General features: G+C 46.0%; 1 protein-coding gene across 1 annotated transcript in view; it reads left to right on the top strand.

The window, feature by feature from the left end:
- LOC120944337 overlaps positions 1-26,367 on the top strand; it is a 110,671-nt gene that overhangs the window by 35,593 nt on the left and 48,711 nt on the right. Inside the window, exons 9-13 of the mRNA XM_040358389.1 lie at positions 207-255; positions 5,486-6,333; positions 13,779-13,894; positions 18,002-18,112; positions 24,504-24,638. Coding sequence (XP_040214323.1) covers positions 207-255; positions 5,486-6,333; positions 13,779-13,894; positions 18,002-18,112; positions 24,504-24,638 — 1,259 coding nt within the window. The remainder of the gene's footprint in view (positions 1-206; positions 256-5,485; positions 6,334-13,778; positions 13,895-18,001; positions 18,113-24,503; positions 24,639-26,367) is intronic.

Genomic DNA, 26,367 nt, shown 5'->3' with positions numbered 1-26,367 from the left:
CAGAAGTGAGAAACTCCCAGGCCGCTGTCACTGAAGCCGGCCCACTGAGCCATCGGCCCAACGGGAAACTCCCTGTAGTCCCAATGGCCAGTCCATCCCTGGTGTAAAGTAATAGTGATGTGACACTATAGCAAAGTAGAACACTTTACAAGCTAAATATATAGTATGTATATATATAATGTACTGTTTTTTATTTTAATTTCCAGGACCTAAACATCAAGTGTCTTCTAAGGAAGAGAATACACAGTCATGCAGGTAAGATCGTGCAGATTTATCCAGTCTGTGGGCGGAATCAGACAGTTATGGTTATCTTACACAAGACAAGGCATATGGCGGCACAGAAGTGCTTCCAGCTCGCCAAGTCAGTATGACTCAGGCCTCGTACACACGACAGAGGAACTCGACTTGCCAAACACATCGAGTTCCTCGTCGAGTTCAGGGATGAAGCCGCCGAGGAGCCTTCTCCCATAGAACAACGAGAAAATAGAGAACATGTTCTCTATTTTCTCGACGAGTTCCTCGGCGGCTCCATCGGGCCAAAAGTGTACAGACGACAGAGTTTCTCGGCAGAATCCGCCTCTGACCGAGTTTCTCGCTGAATTCTGCCGAGAAACTCTGTCGTGTGTACGAGGCCTCACATTTTTTGCATTCCTCCTTTGCTATAAGCTCATGGCTGCTTCAGTGACCATGAACTTATAGCAGAACTGTTCTCCGGACACTGCTGAATAAAAGAATAGGTGTGATCAGTGGCTGATCCTTGTGTTCCCACAGCTGCTCTTTGTGCCTGCTCTTGTCCCCTTGCTCACTGTGTCCTCCGATTTCTCTGCAGGCTTCCCCTTCACCACTCAAATCCCTCAACTTCTTCTCCCTCCCCGCCAGCTTTCATCAGCTATGGGCACATGGGGGATTGAGTTTCAGGACAGAGAGCAGGGGTCAGTGAACATGCCATCATGTTTAGTGACCCCTTTCCTTTCATTAATGTATGAACACAGTAAGTGATCAGTATCGATTACTCTTGTCATCATTTATAATGAAAGCATAGTAAAGCATAGTTTTTTATATCTTTAGTTTGTGAATGAACAGGGAGAACTTCCTGTTCATTCATACAGTGCAGTTGCAGAGGAAAAGGAGATTGAGAGCTCTGTGTCCTCATTCTCTTTTTTCTATCTCAAAAGTGAAACATCAGCCCCCCTAAAAAGACTGTAAAAATGTAAAAAATTAATTAAAAAGGAAAAAAAAAAAAAACAACACACACACATGCAGAAAGAAGTGTCATGGACACATACAGGAGATACTCGAAAATTAGAATATCGGGCAAAAGTTAATTTATTTCATTAATGCAACTTAAATGGTGAAACTAATATATGAGAGAGACTCAATACATGCAAAGCAAGATAGTTCAAGCCGTGATTTGTCATAATTGTGATGATTATGGCTTACAGCTCATGAAAACTCCAAATCCACAATCTCAGAAAATTTGAATATTGTGAAAAGGTGCGATATTCTCGGCTCAAAGTGTCCCACTCCAATCAGCTAATTAAGCCATAACACCTGCAAAGGTTTCCTGAGCCTTTAAATCAGGGGTCTCAAACTGGTGGCCCTCCAGCTGTTGCAAAACTACAAGTCCCATCATGCCTCTTCCTATGGGTGTCATGCTTGTAACTGTCAGCCTTGCAATGCCTCATGGGAGTTGTAGTTTGGCAACAGCTGGAGGGCCGCCAGTTTGAGATCCCTGCTTTAAATGGTCTGTCAGTCTGGTTCAGTAGGAATCACAATCATGGGAAAGACTGCTGACCTGGCAGTTGTGCAGAAAACTATGATTGACACCCTCCATAAGGAGGGAAAGCCTTAGGTAATTGCAAAAGAAGTTGGATGTTCCCAAAGTGCTGTATCAAAGAAAAAATAAAAAGGTGCACAAGCAGCAGGGATGAGCAGCCTGGAGAGGATTGTCAGGAAAAGGCCATTCAAAAGTGTTGGGGACTTTCACAAGGAGTGAACTGAGGCTGGAGTCAGAGCATCAAGAGTCACTTCACACACAGCCGGATCCTGGACATGGGCTTCAAATGTCATATTACTCTTGTCAGGCCTCCTGAACAACAAACAACGTCAGAAGCATCTTACCTGGGCTAAAGAAAAACACACCTGGTCTGGTGCTCAGGGGTCCAAAGTCCTCTTTACTGATGAGAACAAATTTTGCATCTGATTTGGAAACCAAGGAGCCGGAGTGTGGAGGGAGAATGGAGGAAACCAAGGAGCCGGAGTATGGAGGAAGAATGGAGGAAACCAAGGAGCCGGAGTGTGGAGGGAGAATGGAGGAAACCAAGGAGCCGGAGTGTGGAGGGAGAATGGAGGAAACCAAGGAGCCGGAGTATGGAGGGAGAATGGAGGAAACCAAGGAGCCGGAGTGTGGAGGGAGAATGGAGGAAACCAAGGAGCCGGAGTATGGAGGAAGAATGGAGGAAACCAAGGAGCCGGAGTGTGGAGGGAGAATGGAGGAAACCAAGGAGCCGGAGTGTGGAGGGAGAATGGAGGAAACCAAGGAGCCGGAGTGTGGAGGGAGAATGGAGGAAACCAAGGAGCCGGAGGGTGGAGGGAGAATGGAGGAAACCAAGGAGCCGGAGTGTGGAGGGAGAATGGAGGAAACCAAGGAGCCGGAGTGTGGAGGGAGAATGGAGGAAACCAAGGAGCCGGAGTGTGGAGGGAGAATGGAGGAAACCAAGGAGCCGGAGTATGGAGGAAGAATGGAGGAAACCAAGGAGCCGGAGTGTGGAGGGAGAATGGAGGAAACCAAGGAGCCGGAGTGTGGAGGGAGAATGGAGGAAACCAAGGAGCCGGAGTGTGGAGGGAGAATGGAGGAAACCAAGGAGCCGGAGTGTGGAGGGAGAATGGAGGAAACCAAGGAGCCGGAGTGTGGAGGGAGAATGGAGGAAACCAAGGAGCCGGAGTGTGGAGGGAGAATGGAGGAAACCAAGGAGCCGGAGTGTGGAGGGAGAATGGAGGAAACCAAGGAGCCGGAGTGTGGAGGGAGAATGGAGAGGCACACACTGCAAGATGCTTGAAATTTCATAAAGCAATCATGCAAAAATAAAGGGCCCAAGTGTAAATAAATTATTATAAAATACAATACACAACCAGTCCCAATAAAAGTGTATATGGATTCCTTAAATTTTTAATGATGAATTAATGGTGCAATTCTTTATGCGTGATGATGTCACGAACAACCCTGCTCCATGATTAAGCCCGGTGGGTGGGGTGAAATGAGTTGGGAGATAAGCTTTGGATGAAGCTGGCTGAGGATGCTTTCACATGTTTACTAATGGCTTTGCTAGGTGTGCTTTCTTTATAAATATGAGCAGGGCCGTCTTAATAGCATCACGGGCCCCTGGGCAAAGTAATGCTCTGGGGCCCCTAATCCGGAGACAGTGCAGGTAAACAGACATCAAGTAGGTAGGAGGCAGACAAGCGGAGCTCCGCATTAACTACATAAACGATCATTCTGTACAGCAAATAAACAGTGGGGAAAATACTACATACATAAAGTAACAAAGCTGTTCTGTGCATATAATATATCTGCTAGACTGATGCCTCCCCAGCACTCTGATCCCTCTACACCCCAGATATCCCCCCAGCACTCTGACCCCTCTACACCCCAGATATCCCCCCAGCACTCTGACCCCTCTACACCCCAGATATCCCCCCCAGCACTCTGACCCCTCTACACCCCAGATATCCCCCCAGCACTCTGACCCTTCTACACCCCAGATATCCTCATAGCACTCTGACCCCTCTACACCCCAGATATCCCCCCAGCACTCTGATCCCTCTACACCCCAGATATCCCCCCAGCACTCTGATCCCTCTACACCCCAGATATCCTTCCAGCACTCTGACCCCTCTACACCCCAGATATCCCCCCCAGCACTCTGACCCCTCTACACCCCAGATATCCTCATAGCACTCTGACCCCTCTACACCCCAGATATCCCCCCAGCACTCTGACCCCTCTACACCCTAGATATCCCCCCAGCACTCTGACCCCTCTACACCCCAGATATCCCTCCAGCACTCTGACCCCTCTACACCCCAGATATCCCCCCAGCACTCTGACCCCTCTACACCCTAGATATCCCCCCAGCAATCTGACCCCTCTACACCCCAGATATCTCCCCCAGCACTCTGACCCCTCTACACCCCAGATATCCCTCCAGCACTCTGACCCCTCTACACCCCAGATATCCCTCCAGCACTCTGACCCCTCTACACCCCAGATATCCCCCCAGCACTCTGACCCCTCTACACCCTAGATATCCCCCCAGCACTCTGACCCCTCTACACCCCAGATATCCCCCCCAGCACTCTGACCCCTCTACACCCCAGATATCCCTCCAGCACTCTGACCCCTCTACACCCCAGATATCCCCCCAGCACTCTGACCCCTCTACACCCCAGATATCCCCCCCAGCACTCTGACCCCTCTACATCCCAGATATCCCCCCGGCACTCTGACCCCTCTACACCCCAGATATCCCCCAGCACTATGGCCCCTCTACACCCCAGATACCCCCCCAGCACTCTGACCCCTCTACATCCCAGATATCCCCCGGCACTCTGACCCCTCTACACCCCAGATATCCCCCCAGCACTCTGACCCCTCTACACCCCAGATATCCCCCCAGCACTCTGACCCCTCTACACCCCAGATATCCCCCCAGCACTCTGACCCCTCTACACCCTAGATATCCCCCCAGCACTCTGACCCCTCTACACCCCAGATATCCCCCCCAGCACTCTGACCCCTCTACACCCCAGATATCCCTCCAGCACTCTGACCCCTCTACACCCCAGATATCCCCCCAGCACTCTGACCCCTCTACACCCCAGATATCCCCCCCAGCACTCTGACCCCTCTACATCCCAGATATCCCCCCGGCACTCTGACCCCTCTACACCCCAGATATCCCCCAGCACTATGGCCCCTCTACACCCCAGATACCCCCCCAGCACTCTGACCCCTCTACATCCCAGATATCCCCCGGCACTCTGACCCCTCTACACCCCAGAGCATCACTGGCGCTCCGGCCCTGCACCTCCCTGCTGGCTATGAAATAATAGGTATCGTTCTGCACAGCATGGCGCACCGCTGCCAGCCTGCTTCCCCTGTGTATCCATCACTCTCAGTGCCATCATGGGGCCCCCAATTTTGGAGCAGCGTGGGCTCAAGGACCAGCTGCTTTGGGGAAAGTGCAGGGGCCCCCTATGCTGCTGGGGGCCCCTGGGCAGTGCCCAGGTGTGCCCCCTCATTAAGACAGCCCTGAATATGAGGAGTTAGACTCCTGCCCCCCCCCCCCCAGCACCCATTACAGGAATCACCAGATGGACATACAGGAGTTTGAGTGGAAACCTAAAGTTTTGTGATGTTAAAATAGGATTCAATGTTGTAATAGAGTGAGCTAAATTTAAGATATTGTTTTTTTTTTTTTTTAAGGATGACATTTGATCTGAAAAATGAAATGAAGTGCTCAGTTTGCCTCGAAGTTTTTACTGACCCTACAACTCTGATGTGTGGTCATAATTTCTGCATGAAATGTATTGAGAAATCATGGAACAGTCAATCGCAAGGGAAATATACATGTCCCAACTGTAAGCACAAATTTGAAGATAAACCAAAGCTGAAAGTTAACTGTGCCCTGCGCGAGGTGGCGAGGATTATTAAACCGAGATGGTCAAAGCCAAAGAACGGAGAGATGAACTGTACTTACTGTACTGAGACTACTGAAGATGCTGTTAAATCTTGTCTGCTGTGTGAAGCTCTCTTATGTAATATTCACCTAAATGTACATAGCAAAGAAAAGGAACACATCCTAATAGAACCCACCACTTCCTTCAAGGAGAGAAAATGCTCCATTCATAACAAAGTCCTTGAACATTATTGTATTGATGATGATGTCTGTGTCTGCTCCTTGTGCTGCATATATGGCGAACACAAAGGCCACCAGGTGGAAAAAGTAACAAAGGCAGCTGAGAAAAAGAAAAATGATCTGAGGAACGTCCAAAAGGAACTAACCTGCAAGGAAAAAAACATTGAGGAACTTCTAAAGTGCTGCGGTGAGGCACAGGCGGCTTCTGATACAGAGCTGTTTCACAAACTGTTGGAGGTTCTCGAGTTGAAAGTTCCTGGTGACACTTCCATACAGGAAGGTTGGTCTTTATTCTCAGTCCCTGATCTGATCCAGAAGGCAGAGAAAAGGAAGAATCAGCTGTCCCAAAAAATAGATAATATTAAAAAGTGCCAGGAAATGGACCCAATACTTTTCTTGCAAGATCAAAAGAAAGGTAAGTGGTAAAACCATGCACACCAAGTAAACAAAAATCGAAATATTAAAGCAGAACTAACTTTTTTTTTTGGACATAGCAAGGGAATTGTTATAACCCCTGTCAGTTTATTTTTTGCCACCTGCGTCCCATTGGGGAAATTTGCCTTCGCCTTCTGGTCCCATCTTCTGCCAAACAGGAAGTAAGAAAATCTCTCCAAATTAAGGGAATTTCTTAAAGCGGGGGTTCACCCAAAAAAAAATAATAATAATTTTACACTCATTAGATCCAGCATAGTAAGGGCATTTACATTCGGCGTATTTTTTTATTTTTTTTTGCTCTGTACATACCTTTATATTCTGTTTTTCTCCAGGGCTTCCGGGTTCCGATGACTGCAGGACTGGGCGTTCCTATCCTTTCGTTGGATGATTGACGGCTTGTGAAACAGGTGACCTGTCGCACAACGCGCATCACCAGATGTCGGGAAATAGCCGAGCTGCAAGTCGGGACTATACGGCGCCTGCGCAGTCAGCTCTACACGGCGGGCGCAGGCGCCGTATAGTGCCGACTCTTAGCTCGGGTATTTCCGGAAATCTGGTGACGCGCGTTGTGCGACAGGTCACCTGTTTCACAAGCCGTCAATCATCCAACGAAAGGATAGGAACGCCCAGTCCCGCAAGCATCGGAAGCCTGAGCCAGGGATAGGAACGCCCAGTCCCGGAGTCATCAGAACGCGGAAGCCCTGGACCAAATCAGAATATAAAGGTATAATGGACGGATAACAAAACTGACAAAAATAAAATGTATGTAACCATGTATTTTTGCCATATTATTCAATAAACATCCTTTTTTGAGAAAAAAAAAAGAATATAAAGGTATGTACAGAGAAAAAAAAACTTGCCAAAAGTATATGCCCTTACGATGCTGCCTCTAATGTTAAAAAAATCGTTTTTAGGGTGAACCTCTACTTTAAGTACCACCAGGTCACCAGAACTAGTGTCCCCATTGAAAAATTTCCCATCTATTATTTTTCTGGGGACAACCCAAAATTTGGGATTTACTTTCACTTTCAATCATAATGGTGCACAGAACAAATAGAGAGGGTGAATCTCCCTTATGGGAGCACAGACAGCAATACAAACCTGAAAGGTGTTCTAATTCCTCACCCGCTCTATCCAAAACTAAAAACAGTTTTGCCTTTAGTTATACTTTAACCACTTAACTCCCGGACCATATTGCTGGTCAAAGACCAGAGCACTTTTTGCGATTCGGCACTGCGGTTTTTAGTTTTTTGCGCTAATATCAAATATTTTTTACTTTTTGCTATAATAAATATCCCCAAAAAATGTATAAAAAAAAAAAATTCCCTCAGTTTCGGCCGATACGTATTCTTCTACATATTTTTCGTTAAAAAAATCGCAATAAACGTTTATTGATTGGTTTGCACAAAAGTTATATCGATTTTTTTTCGGTACTGCAACATTATGGCGGACACTTTGGACACTTTTGACACATTTTTTGGGACCATTGTAATTTTTATAGCGATCAGTGCTATAAAAATGCATTGGATTACTATACAAAAGCGACTGGCAGGGAAGGGGTTAACACTAGGGGGCGGGGAAGGGGTTAAGTATGTTACTTGGGTGTGTCCTAACTGTAGGGGGGGGTGGCCTCACTAGGGGAAACACTGATCCTCTGTTCATACATTGTATGAACAGAAGATCAGCATTTCTCCCCCTGACAGGACCGGGAGCTGTGTGTTTACACACACAGCTCCCGGTACCCGCTCTGTAACGAGCAATCGCGGTTGCCCGGCGGCGATCGCACCCACCGGGCAACGCGCATGGGAGTCAGGGACGTAGAGCTACGGGCTCTCACACAGGGGAGCCGACCTGCCGCCGTAGAACTGCAGCGGCTGGTCGGCAAGTAGTTAACAATATAAATACTATTTTGAAGTGTAACTCTACTTTCTAGCAATCCTCTCATGCCAATGCCCACTTATGATACTCTCCTCATTAAAGAAATATAGGCATCAGATGCGTTTTGTTGTGTTTTCAGGCTCTGAAATCTATATTCTATCCTCCTGGTGCTCAACAGGTTGCCTGCCAGTAATATAATCTAAAGGCCCAAACACACTACGCATTGCATTAGTGTACATGTGCAGTACCCTGCATCATTAAGGTAGCCAAATCATTTTAATATTGCTGACAGCACACCTTTAACCACTTAAGGATCCATTCACGCCAATATACGTCGAAAGAATGGCACGGCTGGGCACAATCACGTGACCGTGCCCCCGGGACCCGCAGACCCAATTGCCGCCGGTGTCCCGCGATCGTTCACCGGAGCTGAAGAACGGGGAGAGGTGAGTGTAAACACAGCTTCCCCGTTCTTCACTGTGGCGCTGTCATTGATCGTCTGTTCCCTGATATAGGGAAAGATGATCAATGGCATCACACGTCCAGCCCCGCCCCCCTACAGTTAGAAACACATATGAGGTCACACTTAACCCCTTCAGCGCCCCCTAGTGGTTAACTCCCAAACTGCAACTGTCATTTTCACAGTAAACAATGCATTTTTATAGCACTTTTTGCTGTGAAAATGACAATGGTCCCAAAAATTGGTCAAAATTGTCCGAAGTGTCCGCCATAATGTCGCAGTCACAAAAAAAAATGCTGATCGCCGCCATTAGTAGTAAAAAAATAATTATTAATAAAAGTAAAAATAATTATTAATTAAAATGCAATAAAACTAGCCCCTATTTTGTAAATTCTATAAATTTGGCGCAAACCAATCGATAAACGATTTTTTTTTTACCAAAAATATGTAGAAGAATACGTATCGGCCTATATACATTTTTTTTCAAAAATGTCGCTCTGTTTTTGTTTATAGCGCAAAAAATAAAAACCGCAGAGGTGATCAAATACCACCAAAAGAAATCTCTATTTGTGGGAAAAAAAGGACGCCAATTTTGTTTGGGAGCCACGTCGCACGACCGCGCAATTGTCACTTAAACCGAAGCAGTGCCGAATCGCAAAAAGGGGCAAGGTCCATAACCTACATAATGGTCCGGGTCTTAAGTGGTTAAACAATAAAACTCAGATATTACTTTTTTTATTGTTGCTCGCCATAGTGCACACCATGTGTATGGTGGTGCGCTGCAGTGTGGGTGCATTTCGCCCCCAAAGCACCCACCCAGTTTGAGGGCATGTGGCCTGGTATGGCTCATAAGGGGGACGCGGGCTCATCGCTCAGGCTGCATGCTTGAATTAAGGTCTGGTATGGATAATGGGGGATCCCACACCGTTTTTTTAAAAATGCCATTTGTATTAACATTTGTGTATTGTATTGCCAGCAATTTAAATTTTTTTATTTTTTTTTGCTTTATAAATGTCAGTTTTGCTGCAGCAGGTTCTATACACGATACAGATGCACCACTTTACAGATAGACTGGGGATCCCCCAGGCACTATATTTAAAGTATTTTTTTATTTTTATTGTTTCACTTTAAGCATCATTAAAATCCCCGCTCCTGTAAAAATGACCTTTTTAAAAGATTTTATTTTTTGCATTGATTCATGTCCCCCAGGGCAGTACCCGGGACCCCATACCCTTTTTATGGCCAATAACTTGCATATAAGCTTTCAAAATGGGGACTTTTGATTGTTCAAGTTTGGGTCCTATACACTTTTAATAGGGTTTGTGGCTCAGGTCCAAAATGAGGGTGTCACCTCTTTCTCAGAGCTGAATGTCTGCTGCACCATTAAATTCTTATATACTAAAAAAGGGTAAGAACCACAAACCCTAATGCCACGTACACCGACTGTTTTTCATGACGAGAAAACTGCCATTTTTTAGATTGGTCTTGAAAACCGGTCGTGTGTAGGCTCCATGGCAGTTTTCTTGACGAAAAAACTGCCCGCAAAAAATTTAGAACCTGCTCTATTTTTTTCTCGTCGTTTTTTCCCGTTGTTCTTTTTCTCATCTCGAAAACCGAGGGGGAAAAAAAACGCGCATGCTTAAGTATGAGACGGGAGAATGCTCGTTCTGGTAAAACTAGGGTTTGTAATGGAGATAGCACATTCGTCACGCTGTAATGGACTGAAAAGCGTGATGCTGAAAAGCGTGAATCGTCTCTCACCAAACTTCTACTAACACGAGATTAGCAGAAGGAGCCCAAAGGGTGGCGCCATTCGAATGGAACTTTCCCTTTATAGTGCCGTTGTACGTGTTGTACGTACCGCGCTTTGCTCAAGCGTTTTGTTTCCTCAACTGTGTGTATGCAAGGCAGGCTTGAGAGGAATCACGTTGAGAAAAAAGTCGTGTTTTTGCATGACAGGAAAAACGGTCGTGTGTACGCGGCATAACTCTACTTCTGATTGATATGGGGGTAAGATTAGCCCAACTTATCAGAACACTCCAGATTCAGGCTCTCAGGGCTAGTGGACACCAAACAATCCCAAGTGAATGAAGTCATATGAAAAATTAAATCAAACACATATAAAATATGTATAAAAAGCACTGCTGCATTTGTCGTAATAGGGGATATACTCAATGGTTTCAGTGGGAACTTATCTGAGAGACAGACGTTACTCATTGCTCACAGCACCCCAGCAACCTCTGGAGGAACCCTAGTTGAGAAAACCTGGTCTACACTCTTAGTACCAATCTGGAAAAAAAGTAATAACTCACAACCTGCACACATTCATAAAACCTTCTCTAAAACCCTGGTGGCAAAAAAGAAGGTTCCTCAACATCAAACATTTTAGCTTTTAAGATAGTTATTCATATTTGGGTCTCTTTTATGGTGCTATGGTTCTCAGACGCATAGAGTTTTAGAGTTTGGATTGCATAGCAGAACAACAGCTGAGACCATTACTCTTATACCGCGTACACACAACCGTTTTTCGGGATGTAAAAAATAACATGTTTTTTTAATGTCATTAAAAACGGTCATGTGTGGGCTCCAGAGCATTTTTCATATTTTACGTAAAAAATGTCCATTAAAAATTTCGAACATGCTCTAAATTTTCACGTCGTTTTTAACGTTGTAAAAAATGGTCGTGTGTGGGCTTTAACGACGTGAAAAAAACATGCATGCTCAGAAGCAAGTTATGAGACGGGAGCGCTCGTTCTGGTAAAACTAGCGTTTGTAATGGAGATAGCACATTCATCACGCTGTAACAGACTGAAAAGCGCAAATCGTCTCTCACCAAACTTTTAGGAACACAAAATCAGCAAAAGCAGCCCCAAGGGTGGCGTCATCCGAATGGAACTTCCCCTTTATAATGCCGCCGTACGTGTTGTACGTCACCGCGCTTTGCTAGAGTGATCTTTTTTTTTCACGATCGTGTGTAGGCAAGGCCGGCTTAACAAGAATCGGGTTGAAAAAAACGTTGTTTTTTCTAGACCATTAAAAACGGTCGTGTGTACGGAGCATTACTTTTATATCCATAACTCATACAATGTTTTGAAGATTGCTATTACCAAAACCCTACCTATGCTAATTAGGTAATGTGTAGTGGTCAGCCTCTTCCATCCAATTGGATAGTTTGAGTGGGTGACAAATTATTTTGATTTTTAAAGCGACAATAAGCCCAAAACAAAAATGTGTTTTTCAAAGTAATTTCTTAGCAAAATAAAGCTTGTCAACATAGATGGATGGGGGAGTTTGCTTTGAATATTAAAAAAAATATTAAATATGTTTTTGGTTTGTAGTGCTCATTTGCAGTGAAGTTCCACTTTAATAGCTGGATTCATAAAGACCGCCGCATCTTTAAGGCGGCGTAGAGTATTGTATTTACGCTACGCCACCTTAAGTTAGATAGGCAAGTACTGTATTCACAAAGTACTCCTAACTTACGGCGGCATAGCGTAAATGTGGCCGGCTTAAGCGCGCCTAATTCAAATTAGGCTGAGGGGCCGTGTTTTTTTTTTTTTTTTGTAAATCTGTTTATTGAATTTTAAAACATTCAACAGAACGAAGAAAACAACAGACATTGGTCATGACAAAAATTGGCTAAGGTACATACCGAAATATGATTTGAAGCAATCTGGTTACATAAAATAAGGTGGGGAGCTCAAGTCATCACAATGGTCTCAGCGGGCCATTGTTCACGGGTAGAAGGACAACTCCGGGCAAAAAAAAAAAAAAAAGGGGGGGGGACAAAAAGCCCCTGTAGCTCAGAGACACGCGATACATTACAGTCGTAGGATCCTATACAACATCAGGGAACAAAGAATTAAGTGGAGTTTGGGTCTGCGGCTGTGGAAGGATCCGCCAGCCATTTGGACCAAACCTTATCATATTTTTGAGGGCAACCCCTATTAGCATAGCAATCTTTGTAAAGAGGCAGGCTGTTGTTGACCAATTGCTTCCACAGGGAGAGAGGAGCAGGAGTAGGTTTACGCCAGCTAAGGGCTATGGCCTTGCGGGCATAAAAGAGAAGCAACCCGACCAGAGTACGACCTGCCACAGTGGGAATCAGTTGTTCTATGAGACCTAGTATACACACTGCCATGGAGGGTTTAGGGGCCGTGTTTTATGTTAATGGGGGGTGACCCGACGTGATTGACGTTTTTTACGAACGGCGCATGCGCCGTCCGTGTACATATCCCAGTGTGCATTGCGGCAAAGTACGCCGCAAGGAAGTATTGGTTTCGACGTGGACGTAAACTACGTACAGCCCTATTCACGGACGTCTTACGCAAACGACGTAAAATTTTCACATTTCGACGCGGGAACGACGGCCATACTTAACATTGACTAGTCCAGCTATTTGATGGAATAACTTTACGCCTGAAAATGCCTTACGTAAACGGCGTATCTTTACTGCGACGGGCGCACGTACGTTTGTGAATAGGCTTATCTAGTGATTTACATATTCTACGCCGACCTCAATGGAAGCGCCACCTAGCGGCCAGCCTAAATATTGCACCCTTAGGCTCCATTCACATCTATGCGACAAAACGCCCGACGCCGGACGCTTCTGCCGCTAGAGGGGAGAATTCCCATTGCTGTCTATGGAGATGATTCACATCTCATAGACGCCGAACGCCTGTCGCCTGAAAAAAAGTCCCGCACACTTTTTTTCAGGCGACATTGGCGTTCGCCCATTGACAGCAATGGGAATGCTTTGTCAAAAAAAAAAAAAAAAAGTTTCACACTCGCGGCAAAATACGCCGCGTACGCCGTACGCCGTTGTCGCATAGATGTGAATGGAGCCTAAGATACGACGGTGCAGGCTGTCGTATCTTAGCTAGGTTTAAGTGTATCTCAGTTTGAGAATACACTTAAACTTAGGACGGCGCAGATTCCGAATTAGGTCGGCGTATCTACTGATACGCCGGCCTAACTCTTTCTGAATCTAGCTATAAGTATACAGCATCTAATAAACACTGAAAGATTAGCATAAGCAGCATAAAAATAGTGGATGCAGTAACTGTAACCCTTTTTTTTTTTCTTAGAACGTGTTAATAAAAGTTTTCAGTCTCAGACTGTAGACGCTTCGGAGACGTTCCCGAAAGAAACGTCAAATTCTTCTTCACGTGTAGATGATGTGGATTGGGACCCCTGTGAACAGGTAATATTACTGTTTCATTCCCTTTTTGCTTGTACTTTTTACTAATTACTGCATTCCGGGTATGTACACTTAGGTGCAGTTTGAAGTAAGTATAACCTAATCACATACTGCAAGGAAACAGCAGCAAACAGACATATACATATCTATAGTCAGCATAGCAAGTGATATGATTGACAAGGGATGAAACAGGTAAGTCCTTTCAGAGAGATAGGAAAGCATGTGTAGGTGGGGTGCAGCGCCGTGCAGCAGCAATAACTCACACAGTCAGGTGCAATAGTAGTAGCACCTAGAAGTATTGAAATAGCACAACAACAGTTCACAACAAACTCAGTGGGAAGGCTGCCCAACTGGAGGCACTCACAGTTTCCAGTGGTGTGAGCAGCGCAGGTATCAGCCAGATTGACAGCGTCTCTAAAGAGAGCAGAAATGCAACCTGCCCATCTTGCAGCCCTACACTTTCCCTACCGCTAGTACTGTCCCTAACAGGCAGGCACCTGTCCATACTGTACCAACTCGCAAAAAGTGCACCAAGCCTGGGAGCCAGGGCCTTAAGTAGGCTCTGCCTGACCCAAGATGGTTTCTGGAGTCACATGGAGTGTCAGGATCCAATCGGGTGCAAGGGCGGATCCAGAGTCTAGTCTCGGGAGGGGCACTGCCAGAAAATAAGGTGTTGCTTACAGGACTCAATTAGGTGTCCGGTGTTTCCGCTGCAATGTTGCAGTACCGCTAAAAAATAAATGATCGCCGTCATTACTAGTAAAAAATATTTAAATATAAATGCCATAAATCTATCCCATAGTTTGTAGACGATTGTCAGGGACTGCAGACATGGTACAAGAGATGGTCAGAGACTGCAGACGTGGTACAAGAGATGGTCAGAGAATGCAGACATGATACAGGAGATGGTCAGAGACTGCAGACGTGGTACAAGGGATAGTAAGAGACTGCAGACATGGAACAAGAGATGGTGAGAGACTGCAGACATGGTACAAGGGATGGTCAGAGACTGCAGACATGGTACAAGAGATGGTCCGAGACTGCAGACATGGTACAAGAGATGGTCAGAGACTGCAGACGTGGTACAAGAGATGGTCAGAGAATGCAGACATGATACAGGAGATGGTCAGAGACTGCAGACGTGGTACAAGGGATAGTCAGAGACTGCAGACATGGTACAAGAGATGGTCAGAGACTGCAGACATGGTACAAGGGATGGTCAGAGACTGGAGACATGGTACAAGAGATCAATGCAGCCTCATCACTGCCCATCATTGCAGCCTCACTGTACATATGAACGCAGCCCCACTTTTGTATATAAATGCAGCCCCACTTTTGTATATGAATGCAGTCCCACTTTTGTATATGAATGCAGCCCCACTTGTGTATATGAATTCAGTCCCACTTTTGTATATTAATGCAGTCCCACTTTTGTATATGAATGCAGCCCCGCTGTATATATAAATGCAGCCCCACTTTTGTATATGAATGCAGTCACACTTTTGTATATAAATGCAGCCCCACTTTTGTTTATTAATGCAGTCCCACTTTTGTATATAAATGCAGCCCCACTTTTGTATATGAATGCAGCCCCACTTTTGTCTATGAATGCAGCCCCACTTTTGTATATAAATGCAGCTCTACTTTTGTTTATTAATGCAGTCCCACTTTTGTATATAAATGCAGCTCTACTTTTGTTTATTAATGCAGTCCCACTTTTGTATATAAATGCAGCCCCACTTTTGTATATTAATGCAGTCCCACTTTTGTATATAAATGCAGCCCCACTTTTGTATATAAATGCAGTCCCACTTTTGTCTATGAATGCAGCCCCACTTGTGTATATGAATGCAGCCCCACTTTGTATATTAATGCAGCCCCACTTTTGTATATTAATGCAGCCCCACTTTTGTATATGAATGCAGCCCCACTTTGTCTATGAATGCAGTCTCACTTTGTCTATGAATGCAGTCCCACTTTTGTCTATGAATGCAGTCCCACTGTGCATGGCACTCACCATGGCATTTCCTCGATCACACACAGCAGGTATCTCCTCTCCCGACGTGTGTCATGGAACAAACAGGAGCTGTAGGTCAGTATGACAAGAGGGGGCAGTGTAATGAGGGAGCATTGTGAAAGGAGGGGAGCCGTGTAAGAGGGGGCAGTATGACAGGGGTAGTGTGAGAGCAGGGGGGGGGAAATATGACAGAAGGGGGCAGTGTGACGAGGGGGCAGAATGATGGAGGGGCAGTGTTTCAGGAGGGGGGGAAGTATGACAGGGGGGTATTGTGCCAAGGGGACAATGTCACAGGTGGGGGGCCAGTGTCACAGGTGGGGGGGCCAGTGTCACAGGTGAGAGGGCCAGTGTCACAGGTGGGGGGCCAGTGTCACAGGTGGAGGGGCCAGTGTCACAGGTGGGGGGGCCAGTGTCACAGGTGGGGGGGGCAGTGTCACAGATGGGGGGCCAGTGTCACAGGTGGGGGGGCCAGTGTCACAGGTGGAGGGATCAGTGTCACAGGTGGGGGGGCAGTGTCACAGGTGGGGGGGACAGTGTCACAGGTGGAGGGATCAGTGTCACAGGTGGGGGGGACAGTGTCACAGGTGGGGGGGACAGTGTCACAGGTGGGGGGCCAGTGTCACAGGTGGGGGGCCAGGGTCACAGGTGGGGGGGACAGTGTCACAGGTGGGGGGGCCAGTGTCACAGGTGGGGGGCCAGTGTCACAGGTGGGGGGCCAGTGTCACAGGTGGGGGGGACAGTGTCACAGGTGGGGGGGACAGTGTCACAGGTGAGAGTGTCACAGGTGGAGGGGACAGTTTCGGACTTGGGATTACCTTACATGAAAAGTCAGAATGCAAGAAGCAGCAGCTGTTATACATACTTCCTTGTAATATCTGCAGGATGTTCCTCCAGCCAGCACAGTTCACTTCTCGAGTGTTAGTGTATACAATGGAGAGGGAAGGAGCCTCTGACCCCAGCATGTTTGCAGAGTGTACAAGCAGAGGGACAAACTTGACAAACTAAATCTGATGTCTGCTCAGGTCAGAAGCCCCTCTCCTCTCCATTGTATACACTGACACTGTGAACTGTGCTGTGCTGGTTGAAGGAACACAGAGCTGCCGACTGCTGCCCCCCTCCCCTTTATAGTAAGAGATGCCAGCCTGAGCCGGTGTATTGTCACATTCTGCTGCCTATCGTAGAATGCTGCGGAAGTCACGTGGCGGCCAACTGCGCATGCGCGATGCGTTCCAAACGCAAATGCGATGCGTTCCAATGGATTCACGACAGTACACACCAGTGAAACCTCGGTCAGCATCCAGGCTCTTTCCTTAACATCCCAGTGGATTGGAGGATGTTAAAAAAACAGCAAGGAGGGCGAGCGAGCGGAGCGTGAGGCCGACTGGCCACTTTCCTCTAAATCCACGTCACCCTGAATACCGGGTTCGCTGGTGTGTACCGTCGTAAATCTATTGGAACGCATCGCACTTGCGTTTGGAACGCATAGCGCATGCGCAGTTGGCTGCCACGGGACTTCCGCAGCATTCTACGATAGGCAGCAGACTGTGACACTACACCGGCCCAGAGGTACAGGGAGAGATACGGGGTCTTGAGGGCCCCCCCACACTGGCAGACTGCCATGGCGCAAGTGCAGTCCCTGGTAATTCCGCCACTGGAAACAATAAGTTCATCTTGCGTGGGCTGTGCTGTGCTGCCTGTACATACCTTTGCTGCTGAGCCTGAGCTAGATAAGGGGGGGGGGGGGGGGCGGCCTTAGTGTAACATTTCTTCGGTCTGTCAGTCCCGGCTTCAGTGCCCTCCTGGCGCCGTTAGAAGCTGCATTACGCTACCATCTGCTGCTCTGTGTGTAAAGGAGAGGAGGAGGGCGGGGAACAGTCTGACACTTTGGCGCAACGGCGCCCCCTGTGCACCTGCCTGACCTGTGATGATCATGTAAGTTGTAACTGACTGCGACTCTGCGAGCTGTGATGGCCGCACAGCTCGCACTCCCCAAAGGCCGGCCCTGATGATGCATATCTAAGCAAGTTCCTTTAAGAGATAAATACGGAATATTGTTTTCTGATCTTGATTTAACACTTTCTATTGAATCCTAGAGTGATGATCCTGAGAAAATGCATTTGACGTCAAGCTTCAGTGAAAGTTTCCAGTCTAATGAAGATGTTTTGGACATGTCAACAGGAGGTTATGTTTCTTCACCTTTTGAGGTAGCCTTGGATCACTAAGGCAAAGTAACACTTATGCTGTCCTCAGGACCCACTAACAGGCCAGATTTTAAGTATTACCTGTGATGTATTTCAGTTATCTTGCAAACCTGGTCTGTTAGTGGGCCCTGAGGACGGGGTGATGACCACTGTTTAGAGGGCTGCAAGTCACAGTGTTGTTTTGGATGGAGTTTGTTTTCATTAGAGAGTTTTAAACAATAGATGAAAATAGGTGTGAAAATAGCTCCTAAAAATGTAAATATACTGGCCCGGATTCAGAGAGAATTTACGCCGGCGTATCCATAGATACGCCGCGTAAATTCAAATCTGCGCCGGCGTATCTACTTTCTGTATTCAGAAAGCAAGATACGCAGACATTAGCCTAAGATCCGACTGGCATAAGTCTCTTACGCCGTCGTATCTTAGAGTGCATTCTTCTGTTGTTGTCGGCGTAGAATATGCTAATTACCTACATACGCCGATTCACAAACGTACGTACGCCCGGCGCAATTTATTTACGTCGTTTACATTAGGCTTTTTCGGTTTAAGGTTGTTCCTGCTATTAGGAGGCGCAGCCAATGTTAAGTATGGACGTCGTTCCCGCTTCAAAATTTGAATTTTTTACGTTGTTTGCGTAAGTCGTTCGCGAATAGGGCTGGACGTAATTTACGTTCACGTCGAAACCAATACGTCGTTGCGCCGTACTTGGAAGCAATGCACACTGGGATATGTACACGGACGTCAGGTCATCATACATTTACATAAAACACGCCCCCTTACACATTTGAATTACGCGCGCTTACGCTGGCCCCATTTACGCTACGCCGCCGCAACTTACGGAGCAAGTGGAAGGGTCTTATAGGGTCTGGAAGGCTTATATTTCTTGGTGTCAAACCAAAAATGGCATCCTCGGAAGTTTGTCATTCTTGCCTTCCTACAGTTGGAGGTAGAAATAAAGCAATCAAGGGTCAGACTTCGGCCTTGTCAGTGTTTTTTTTTTTTTCAAAGGCCGCTTGCTTCACATTCTTTAGTCTGGGTCCTTTATACAAGGGGTAACACATATGGCTCTGCCGGTTAGGACACCCTTGTGCCCATGGGATTTGAAACTGGTTCTGTCAGTTTTACAAAGACAGCCTTTTGAGCCGATGCGTGAGATTTCCTTGGTTCCTTTGACAAGGAAGTTAGTGTGCTTAGTTGTGGTAACTTCCGCAAGAAGGGTATCAGAATTGGCAGCTTTTTCTTGTAAAGAGCCATACTTAGTTGTTCATAAGGATAAGGTGGTGTTGCGTCCTCACCCAACCTTTCTGCCTAAGGTAGTGTCAGGTTTCCATCTCAAAATGTTGCCCTGCCTTCCTTTTCCAGAACCTCGTTCTGCGGAAGAAAAATGATTACTCTCTCGAGGTAGTGAGGGCAGTAAAAGCCTATCTGAAGGTTAGAGCTCAGATACGGAAAACTGATGTTTTGTTTGTGCTGCCAGATGGCCCAGGAAAGGGCAGGCAGCATCAAAATTGACTATTTCAAAGTGGATTTGTCAGGTTGTTATTCAGGCCTATGGTCTGAAAAGGAAGGTTTCACCTTTTCAAGTTAAAGCGCACTCTACAAGGGCAGTCAGTGCATCACCAGGCTTCTGTGACTCAGATATGCAAGGCCACAACTTGGTTGTCAGTACATACATTCACAAAATTCTATCAGGTGGATGTAAGATGGCAAGAGGATGCCACCTTTGGGCGCAGTGTGCTGCAGGCAGCAGTATAGGTCCTCGTGTCTGATGGCGGCCTGCTTTGATTTGTGTCTCCCTCTCCTCAGATGGCATTGCTTTGGGACATCCCACAAAGTAATTACTATGGCTGATCTGTGTCCAGTGATGTACGATAAAGAAAATGGGATTTTTACAACAGCTTACCTGTAAAATCCTTTTCTTGGAGTAGCTCACGGGACACAGAGGTCCCGCCCCTCTTATTGGGATATATATATATATGTATTGCTTTGCTCCAAAAACTGAGGTACTCACTGTATGGGAGGGGTTTTATAGGGAGGAGGACGTCCTGTCTTTTGAGTGTACCAGTGTCCATTGACCTATAGGTGGCGTATAACCCACATAGTTATTATTATTGCTGCTCTGTGTCCCGTGATGTACTCCAAGAAAAGGATTTTACAGGTAAGCTGTTATAAAAATCCTATTTTTTCACAACATTCAATTAAAAAATGAATAGTGTCACAATCATATGCGCTATATTATTTTTTCTTTATTTGCTATTTTTTTTCCGCTCACGAAAGTGGACTTACCCTTGAATTGAACAAGCTGCAGTTAGAAGCTGATGGCTATGTTGCATAGCTGCACCAGATTTTGAGTGCACCAGTTTTAGTAGATGCATATTTATAAAGCAGTTAATTAAACATTTACTCCAGGTAATTCTTTCAGGTGAATATGTTTTCAGTGACAGCAACTGATTGACCACCAATGAATGAGGCTGGGTTCACACTGTTGATCTGACTTTGCCCTGGGACTTAAAGTCTGACTTCCATCCAACTTAAATGAACGGGATCTGATTTTGATCCCGGCAATACCAGGTCCTTTGTGTCTAGTATGAATCTTGAGGGGAAACTCCACGCCAAAATTTAAATAAAGAAAACGACATAGGGTTCCTCCTCCAAGAGCATACCAGAACATTCAGTCTGGCATGGATTTCAAGGGGAACCCCCCATGCTGCCCCCCCCCCCCAAATCTATACCAGACCCTTATCTGAGCATGCAGCCTGGCAGGGTAGGAAAAGGGAAGGGACGAGCGAGAGCCCCCCTTCCTGGACCATACCAGGCCACATGCCCTCAAGGGGGGGTTGGTGCTTTGGGGCAGGGGGCATGTTGATGGGGACAAGGGCTTCTTCCCGACAACCCTGGCCAGTGGTTGTCGGGGACTGCGGGCAGGGGGCTTATTGGAATCTAGAAGCCCCCTTTAACAAAGCAGCCCCCCACCCTATGTAAATGAGTATGGGGTACATTGTACCCATTCACCCCAAAAAAGTGTAAAAAATAAAAACAGTAACAGGTTTTTGACAAAGTAGTTTATTAAAGCAGCTCTGGCGTCTCATCTCCTTCCAATTTCTTTTCCCCTCTGGCGATGTCTTCAGCCTCCGGTTCTTCTCCCTCCGCTGATGACTTCTTCGGCCGCCAGTTCTCCTCTCTCTGCTGATATCTTTTTCCGCTGTTTTCTTCTGCTGTCTTCTTCCTCTGCTGGTTCTCCTCTTTCCTCTGTCTTCTCCCTCTGTTCTTCCTCCAATCTTCACCCGACGCTGGCTCCCACTCTAATTATAGGGCCGCGGGTGTGCCATTACTTATATAGCAATGGGGTCATGGCCAGTCGGTGGCATCATTTGGGGGGGCCCACCCCCCTGTGACCAGGCATGATGGGACGTGATGTCACAAGGGAGTGGGGGCCCCAGATGACGTCACTGGGTGGCCACACCCCCATTGCTATATAAGTGACACACCCACAGCTCTAGCATTAGAGTGGGAGCCAGCGTCAGGTGAAGATCGGAGGAAGAACAGAGGGAAAGACAGTGGAGAAAGGGGAGCCAGCAGGGTGAGAAGACAGCGGAAGAAAACAGCAGAAAAATACATCAGCGGAGATAGGAGAACTGGCGGCAAAAGAAGTCCTCTGCAGACCTGTCACCACAGCTTCTGGACCAGGCATTCTCCATTGCCCAGGCTCTCTGGCGATGTGTGCCCCACACTAAGCAGATATTTGAGTTTTGAAGGGATGGTTATTCTTACCTTCCGTTTATTCATTACCAATTTTTTTTCAATTTTGGTTTACGAATGGTCTACTTTGACATACTTATATTTCTTTGTAGATTTATCATGCACCCCCCCCTGAAGATTGGATATATTCCATGAAACGCATCAGGCTTTACTAGATGCAATTCATATATACCTACATGATCTTTGGATTCAGGCACTATCTTGAATACAATTGTTATATTCCAGTTATTTTTACCATTGAGGACATCGTATTTGGACATTTTGTTTATGGCTTTTAACATGTAAATGACTTTGATACATTGTTTGTAATATTATGTGTCTTTATATGCATGTACTGTTTGCTATGTGTCTACTCCATCGTGGCAAACAAATAAATTCTGATATATGCTTTTACATTGACTCTTTGGATTAGCCACAATGGCCGGGATTCAGAGAGATCGGCGCATCTTTAGATAGGCGTAGCGCATCTCATATGCGCTACGCCATCGTAACATTGAGAGGCAAGTACTGTATTCACAAAGCACTTGCTCCCATATGTACGCCGGCGTAACGTAAATGGGCCGGCGTAAGCCCGCGTAATTCAAAGTAGCAAGGCAGTGGGCGTGTTGTATTATAATGAAGCGTGACCAGTGCTTTAAGTGGGCCGGAACACGGCGGTACTCAGTACCGCCACTTCCAAAAATGGCCCTGGAGAGTACCAGCACCTCTCCGTGCGCCCAGTTCGTGGGTTTCCGGTACCGGAACGCAGCGGAGAGCTAGCTACAGCATTGTAGTGGCTGGCCGGCGCTGGGCGAATTACATCGCGCACCGTCTCTCTCCTCCATAATGTCATTGGCTGGGCCGGCCATCAGCTAGTGGAGGGGGGCGGGCCGTGTGCAGAGTACGGCTTGAGCCATACGTGCAGGCGCAGGCAGGGAGTTGACCTCACGTTAGGTGACGTCAACTCCTTTCCGCGCGCCTGTGAGGAGCAATCAGTGCGGCGTGGTGAATGTGAGCTGGTGACTGGCCCTCCTAGGAGTCAGGACGGTGCAGCAAAGTGAAAAACACCGGACTTTGCTTTGGATCTGAACTTCTGAAGTACAGAGTACTGGTGAGTGTTTTGTTGCTACCTATGGCTGCTCACAGACTGATATGTATACACTTCTCCTATCAATTTATCATGGCTCGTTTCAGACAGCCATGCAGACTTGCCCTGTTATTTTCCTTTTATGTTTATTTTAAACCGTCTTGAAAAGTAGGAAGATGTTCATTGTATGATTATTGTTGCAAGCTTGCACATGGACTGCTCAGAGTGACTGATGAATAACATCCATTATTCTATCTATTTTCTGTGGTGTCTGTCCCTTGTCATGCTTTGTGCCCATTTTATCTTCTTTTTTTTTAGTTTCTGACATCATCAGCTGGTTTATGTAATTTTAGCAGCAAAATCAAATGTTAGGTTTCGTCTAAGAGAGGGTTTGTAAAATATATATATTTTCATGTTCAGTATTGGGGGGGGGGGGGGGGCACCGGCGCCTAATAGAGTACCGGCACCTCTTTTGGCCCACTTAAAGCACTGAGCGTGACCCCATGTAAATGAATGGCCAATCGAACGGCGCATGCGCATGCATGCTCAGAATCACGTCGCAAATACTCCCTAAGATACGTCAGCTCAATGCTTTCGACGTGAATGTAACCTACGCCCAGCCCCATTCACGTACGACGTAAAATATGACTCTGTTCCCGCGCCCATACCTTAACATGACTTACCCCTGCTTTATGAGGGGTAAAGTTACGCCGGACGTACGCCTTACGCAAACGGCGTAGCTTAATGCGACGGGCGCAAGTACGTTCGTGAATCGGCGTATCTAGCTCATTTACATATTCGACGCGTAAATCTACGGAAGCGGCCAGCGTAAATATGCACCCAAGATACGACGGCGTAGGAGACTTACGTCGGTCGTATCTTGCCAAAATTCAGGCGTATCTGCTTTCCTGAATAAGCGTATAGATACGATACGACGGCGCACATTTGGACTTACGACGGCGTATCTGGAGATACGTTGTCGTAAGTCTTTTCTGAATCCCTGCCAATATATATACCTCATTTAAAGTCCCGACCTTTTCCTTCTGTACCTGCGCACACCACAGGAAAAAGTTGTCGTTCAATTGTTGAAGGGTAAACATGAGTATAGTTTGAAGGGTTAGGAAATTAAGGCAGTAAGTATCACATCCACGGAGCAGGGGGGTGACAAAATGACCAATCCATCTTGTTCCATAGAAGCCCCTGATTAGAAGGACTGGAATTGAGCTTCACATGATTTCTAATTCAAGATTTACAGCATTAATTCTAAGTATGGTTTTTAATAATCTCCTAGTAGAAAGTTTATGGTTTTTAGAATCTTGATTTGACACTTTGTATTTTACCCTAGAGCCAATATCATGACGATAGTTTGATCTCATACCCTGGTGAAAGGTTCCATTCTACAGGTTTGGACAGTTTTCCCATTTCTTCTGAAGATTTAGAGTTGTACTCTGACCCCTGCGGGAGTGTAATCCTGTACATCTGTTCCGTTCTCTTTTGTTTTTAATAACCTGTTTATGGAAAGTTTATGGTTTTTGGGATCTTGACCTGGAACCTTCTATTTTATCCTAGGGCCGGAATCATGATGATACTTTGAACTCATATCCTGGTGGAAGTTTACATTCTATAGATTTGGACAATCTTTCGGAAGAAATTTCTGTTTCTTCTTCAGATTCAGTTATAGTGGACTGGAGCACCGTTGAGGAGGTAATATTGTACACCTGTTCCATTCTCTTTTGCTTATCACAATTTTAATTTCTGTTTTCAGGCTGGGTTTGGGTGTAAGCAGCTCCCAGCAGTTTAAGGATCTGTGCAGTGGGCATAGTTAGATAGGTATTATAGCTTGCTTCAGGTGACTTCTGTTTGCATTTAACGTCAGTTTGAGATGCTTTTGAGATCATTCAGGTACCAGCTTTGAGCTGCTTTTACAGTCCTGTTGACTTGTATGGATAAAGAAATTGCTCTAACCAAATCCACTGACATAGGCGCCAAAGCAACAAGCCACTGCAGGCAAACTGCAGTAAACATAAAAAATAGTCACACAGATTATTGATTCATATCTTTGCAGTTGTAGGAAAAATTCAGCCTGCATGGAAAATAATGCACCATCATGTGTTTTGGTGTCTAATGCCGCGTACACACGACCATTTTTAATGGTCTAGAAAAAAAAAAGTTTTTTTCAACCCGATTCTTGTTAAAACGGCCTTGCCTACACACGATCGTGAAAAAAAATGCTCTAGCAAAGCGCGGTGACGTACAACACGTACGACGGCACTATAAAGGGGAAGTTCCATGCGGATGGCGCCACCCTTTGGGCTGCTTTTGCTGATTCCGTGTTAGTAAAAGTTTGGTGAGAGACAATTTGCGCTTTTCAGTCTTCTCGCTTTTCAATCTGTTACAGCGTGATGAATGTGCTATCTCCATTACAAACGGTAGTTTTACCAAAATGAGCGCTCCCGTCTCATAACTTGCTTCTGAGCATGCACGTTTTTTTCACGTCATTAGAGCCCACACACGACCATTTTTTACGACGTTAAAAACAATGTGAAAGTTTAGAGCATGTTCTAAATTTTTAATGCCCATTTTTTACGTCGTGAAAAATGCTCTGGAGCCCACACACGATGGTTTTTAATGACATTGAAAAAAAACTTAATTTTTTACAACCCCGAAAAACGGTAGTGTGTACGCGGCATTAGGCTTGATTCACATCTATGCAGTTTTGGAGCTTTTTGCATTTTGCAGATTTGCACTAAATAACGTGTAAGGCCCCGTACACACGACCGAGGAACTCGACGGGCGAAACACATTGTTTTGCTCGTCGAGTTCCTTGTTAGGCTGTCGAGGATCTCGGCGAGCCAAATTTCTCCATTGCCATTGAGGAAAAAGAAGACATGCTCTCTTTTTGGCTCGACGAGATCCTCGACAGTTTCCTCGTCGAAAAGTGTACACACGACCGGTTTCCTCGGCAAAAAAAAAAAAAACAGCAAGTTTCTTGCTGGTTTTTGCCGAGAAACTCGGTCGTGTGTACGAGGCTTGAAAGTGGTGCTGGATTTTCTTGTCAGAAACAACATTTGAACATTTTCTGTTTTAAGCCCTAACCCTCCTTCACACTTTCACAATATCTTGTGTTTAACAAAGATATAATTTAGGTAAAGTAGTATTAAAGGGGTTGTAAAGGTACAATTTTTTTCCCCCAAATGGCTTCCTTTACCTTAGTGCAGTCCTCCTTCACTTACCTCATCCTTCCATTTTGCTTTTAAATGTCCTTATTTCTTCTGAGAAATCCTCACTTCCTGTTCTTCTGTCTGTAACTACACACAGTAATGTGAGGCTTTCTCCCTGGTGTGGAGTGTCGTGCTCGCCCCCTCCCTTGCACTACAGGAGAGTCAGGATGCCCAACTAAAAAACAGCTCTTTTCTCTATCTGCAACGTAGAG

This window comes from Rana temporaria, chromosome 6 (genome assembly GCF_905171775.1).
Source record: "Rana temporaria chromosome 6, aRanTem1.1, whole genome shotgun sequence".
Classification (NCBI taxonomy): Eukaryota; Metazoa; Chordata; class Amphibia; order Anura; family Ranidae; genus Rana; species Rana temporaria.
The sequence above is the reverse complement of the archived record's forward strand: the minus strand, read 5'-3'. Positions and strand labels throughout refer to the sequence as shown.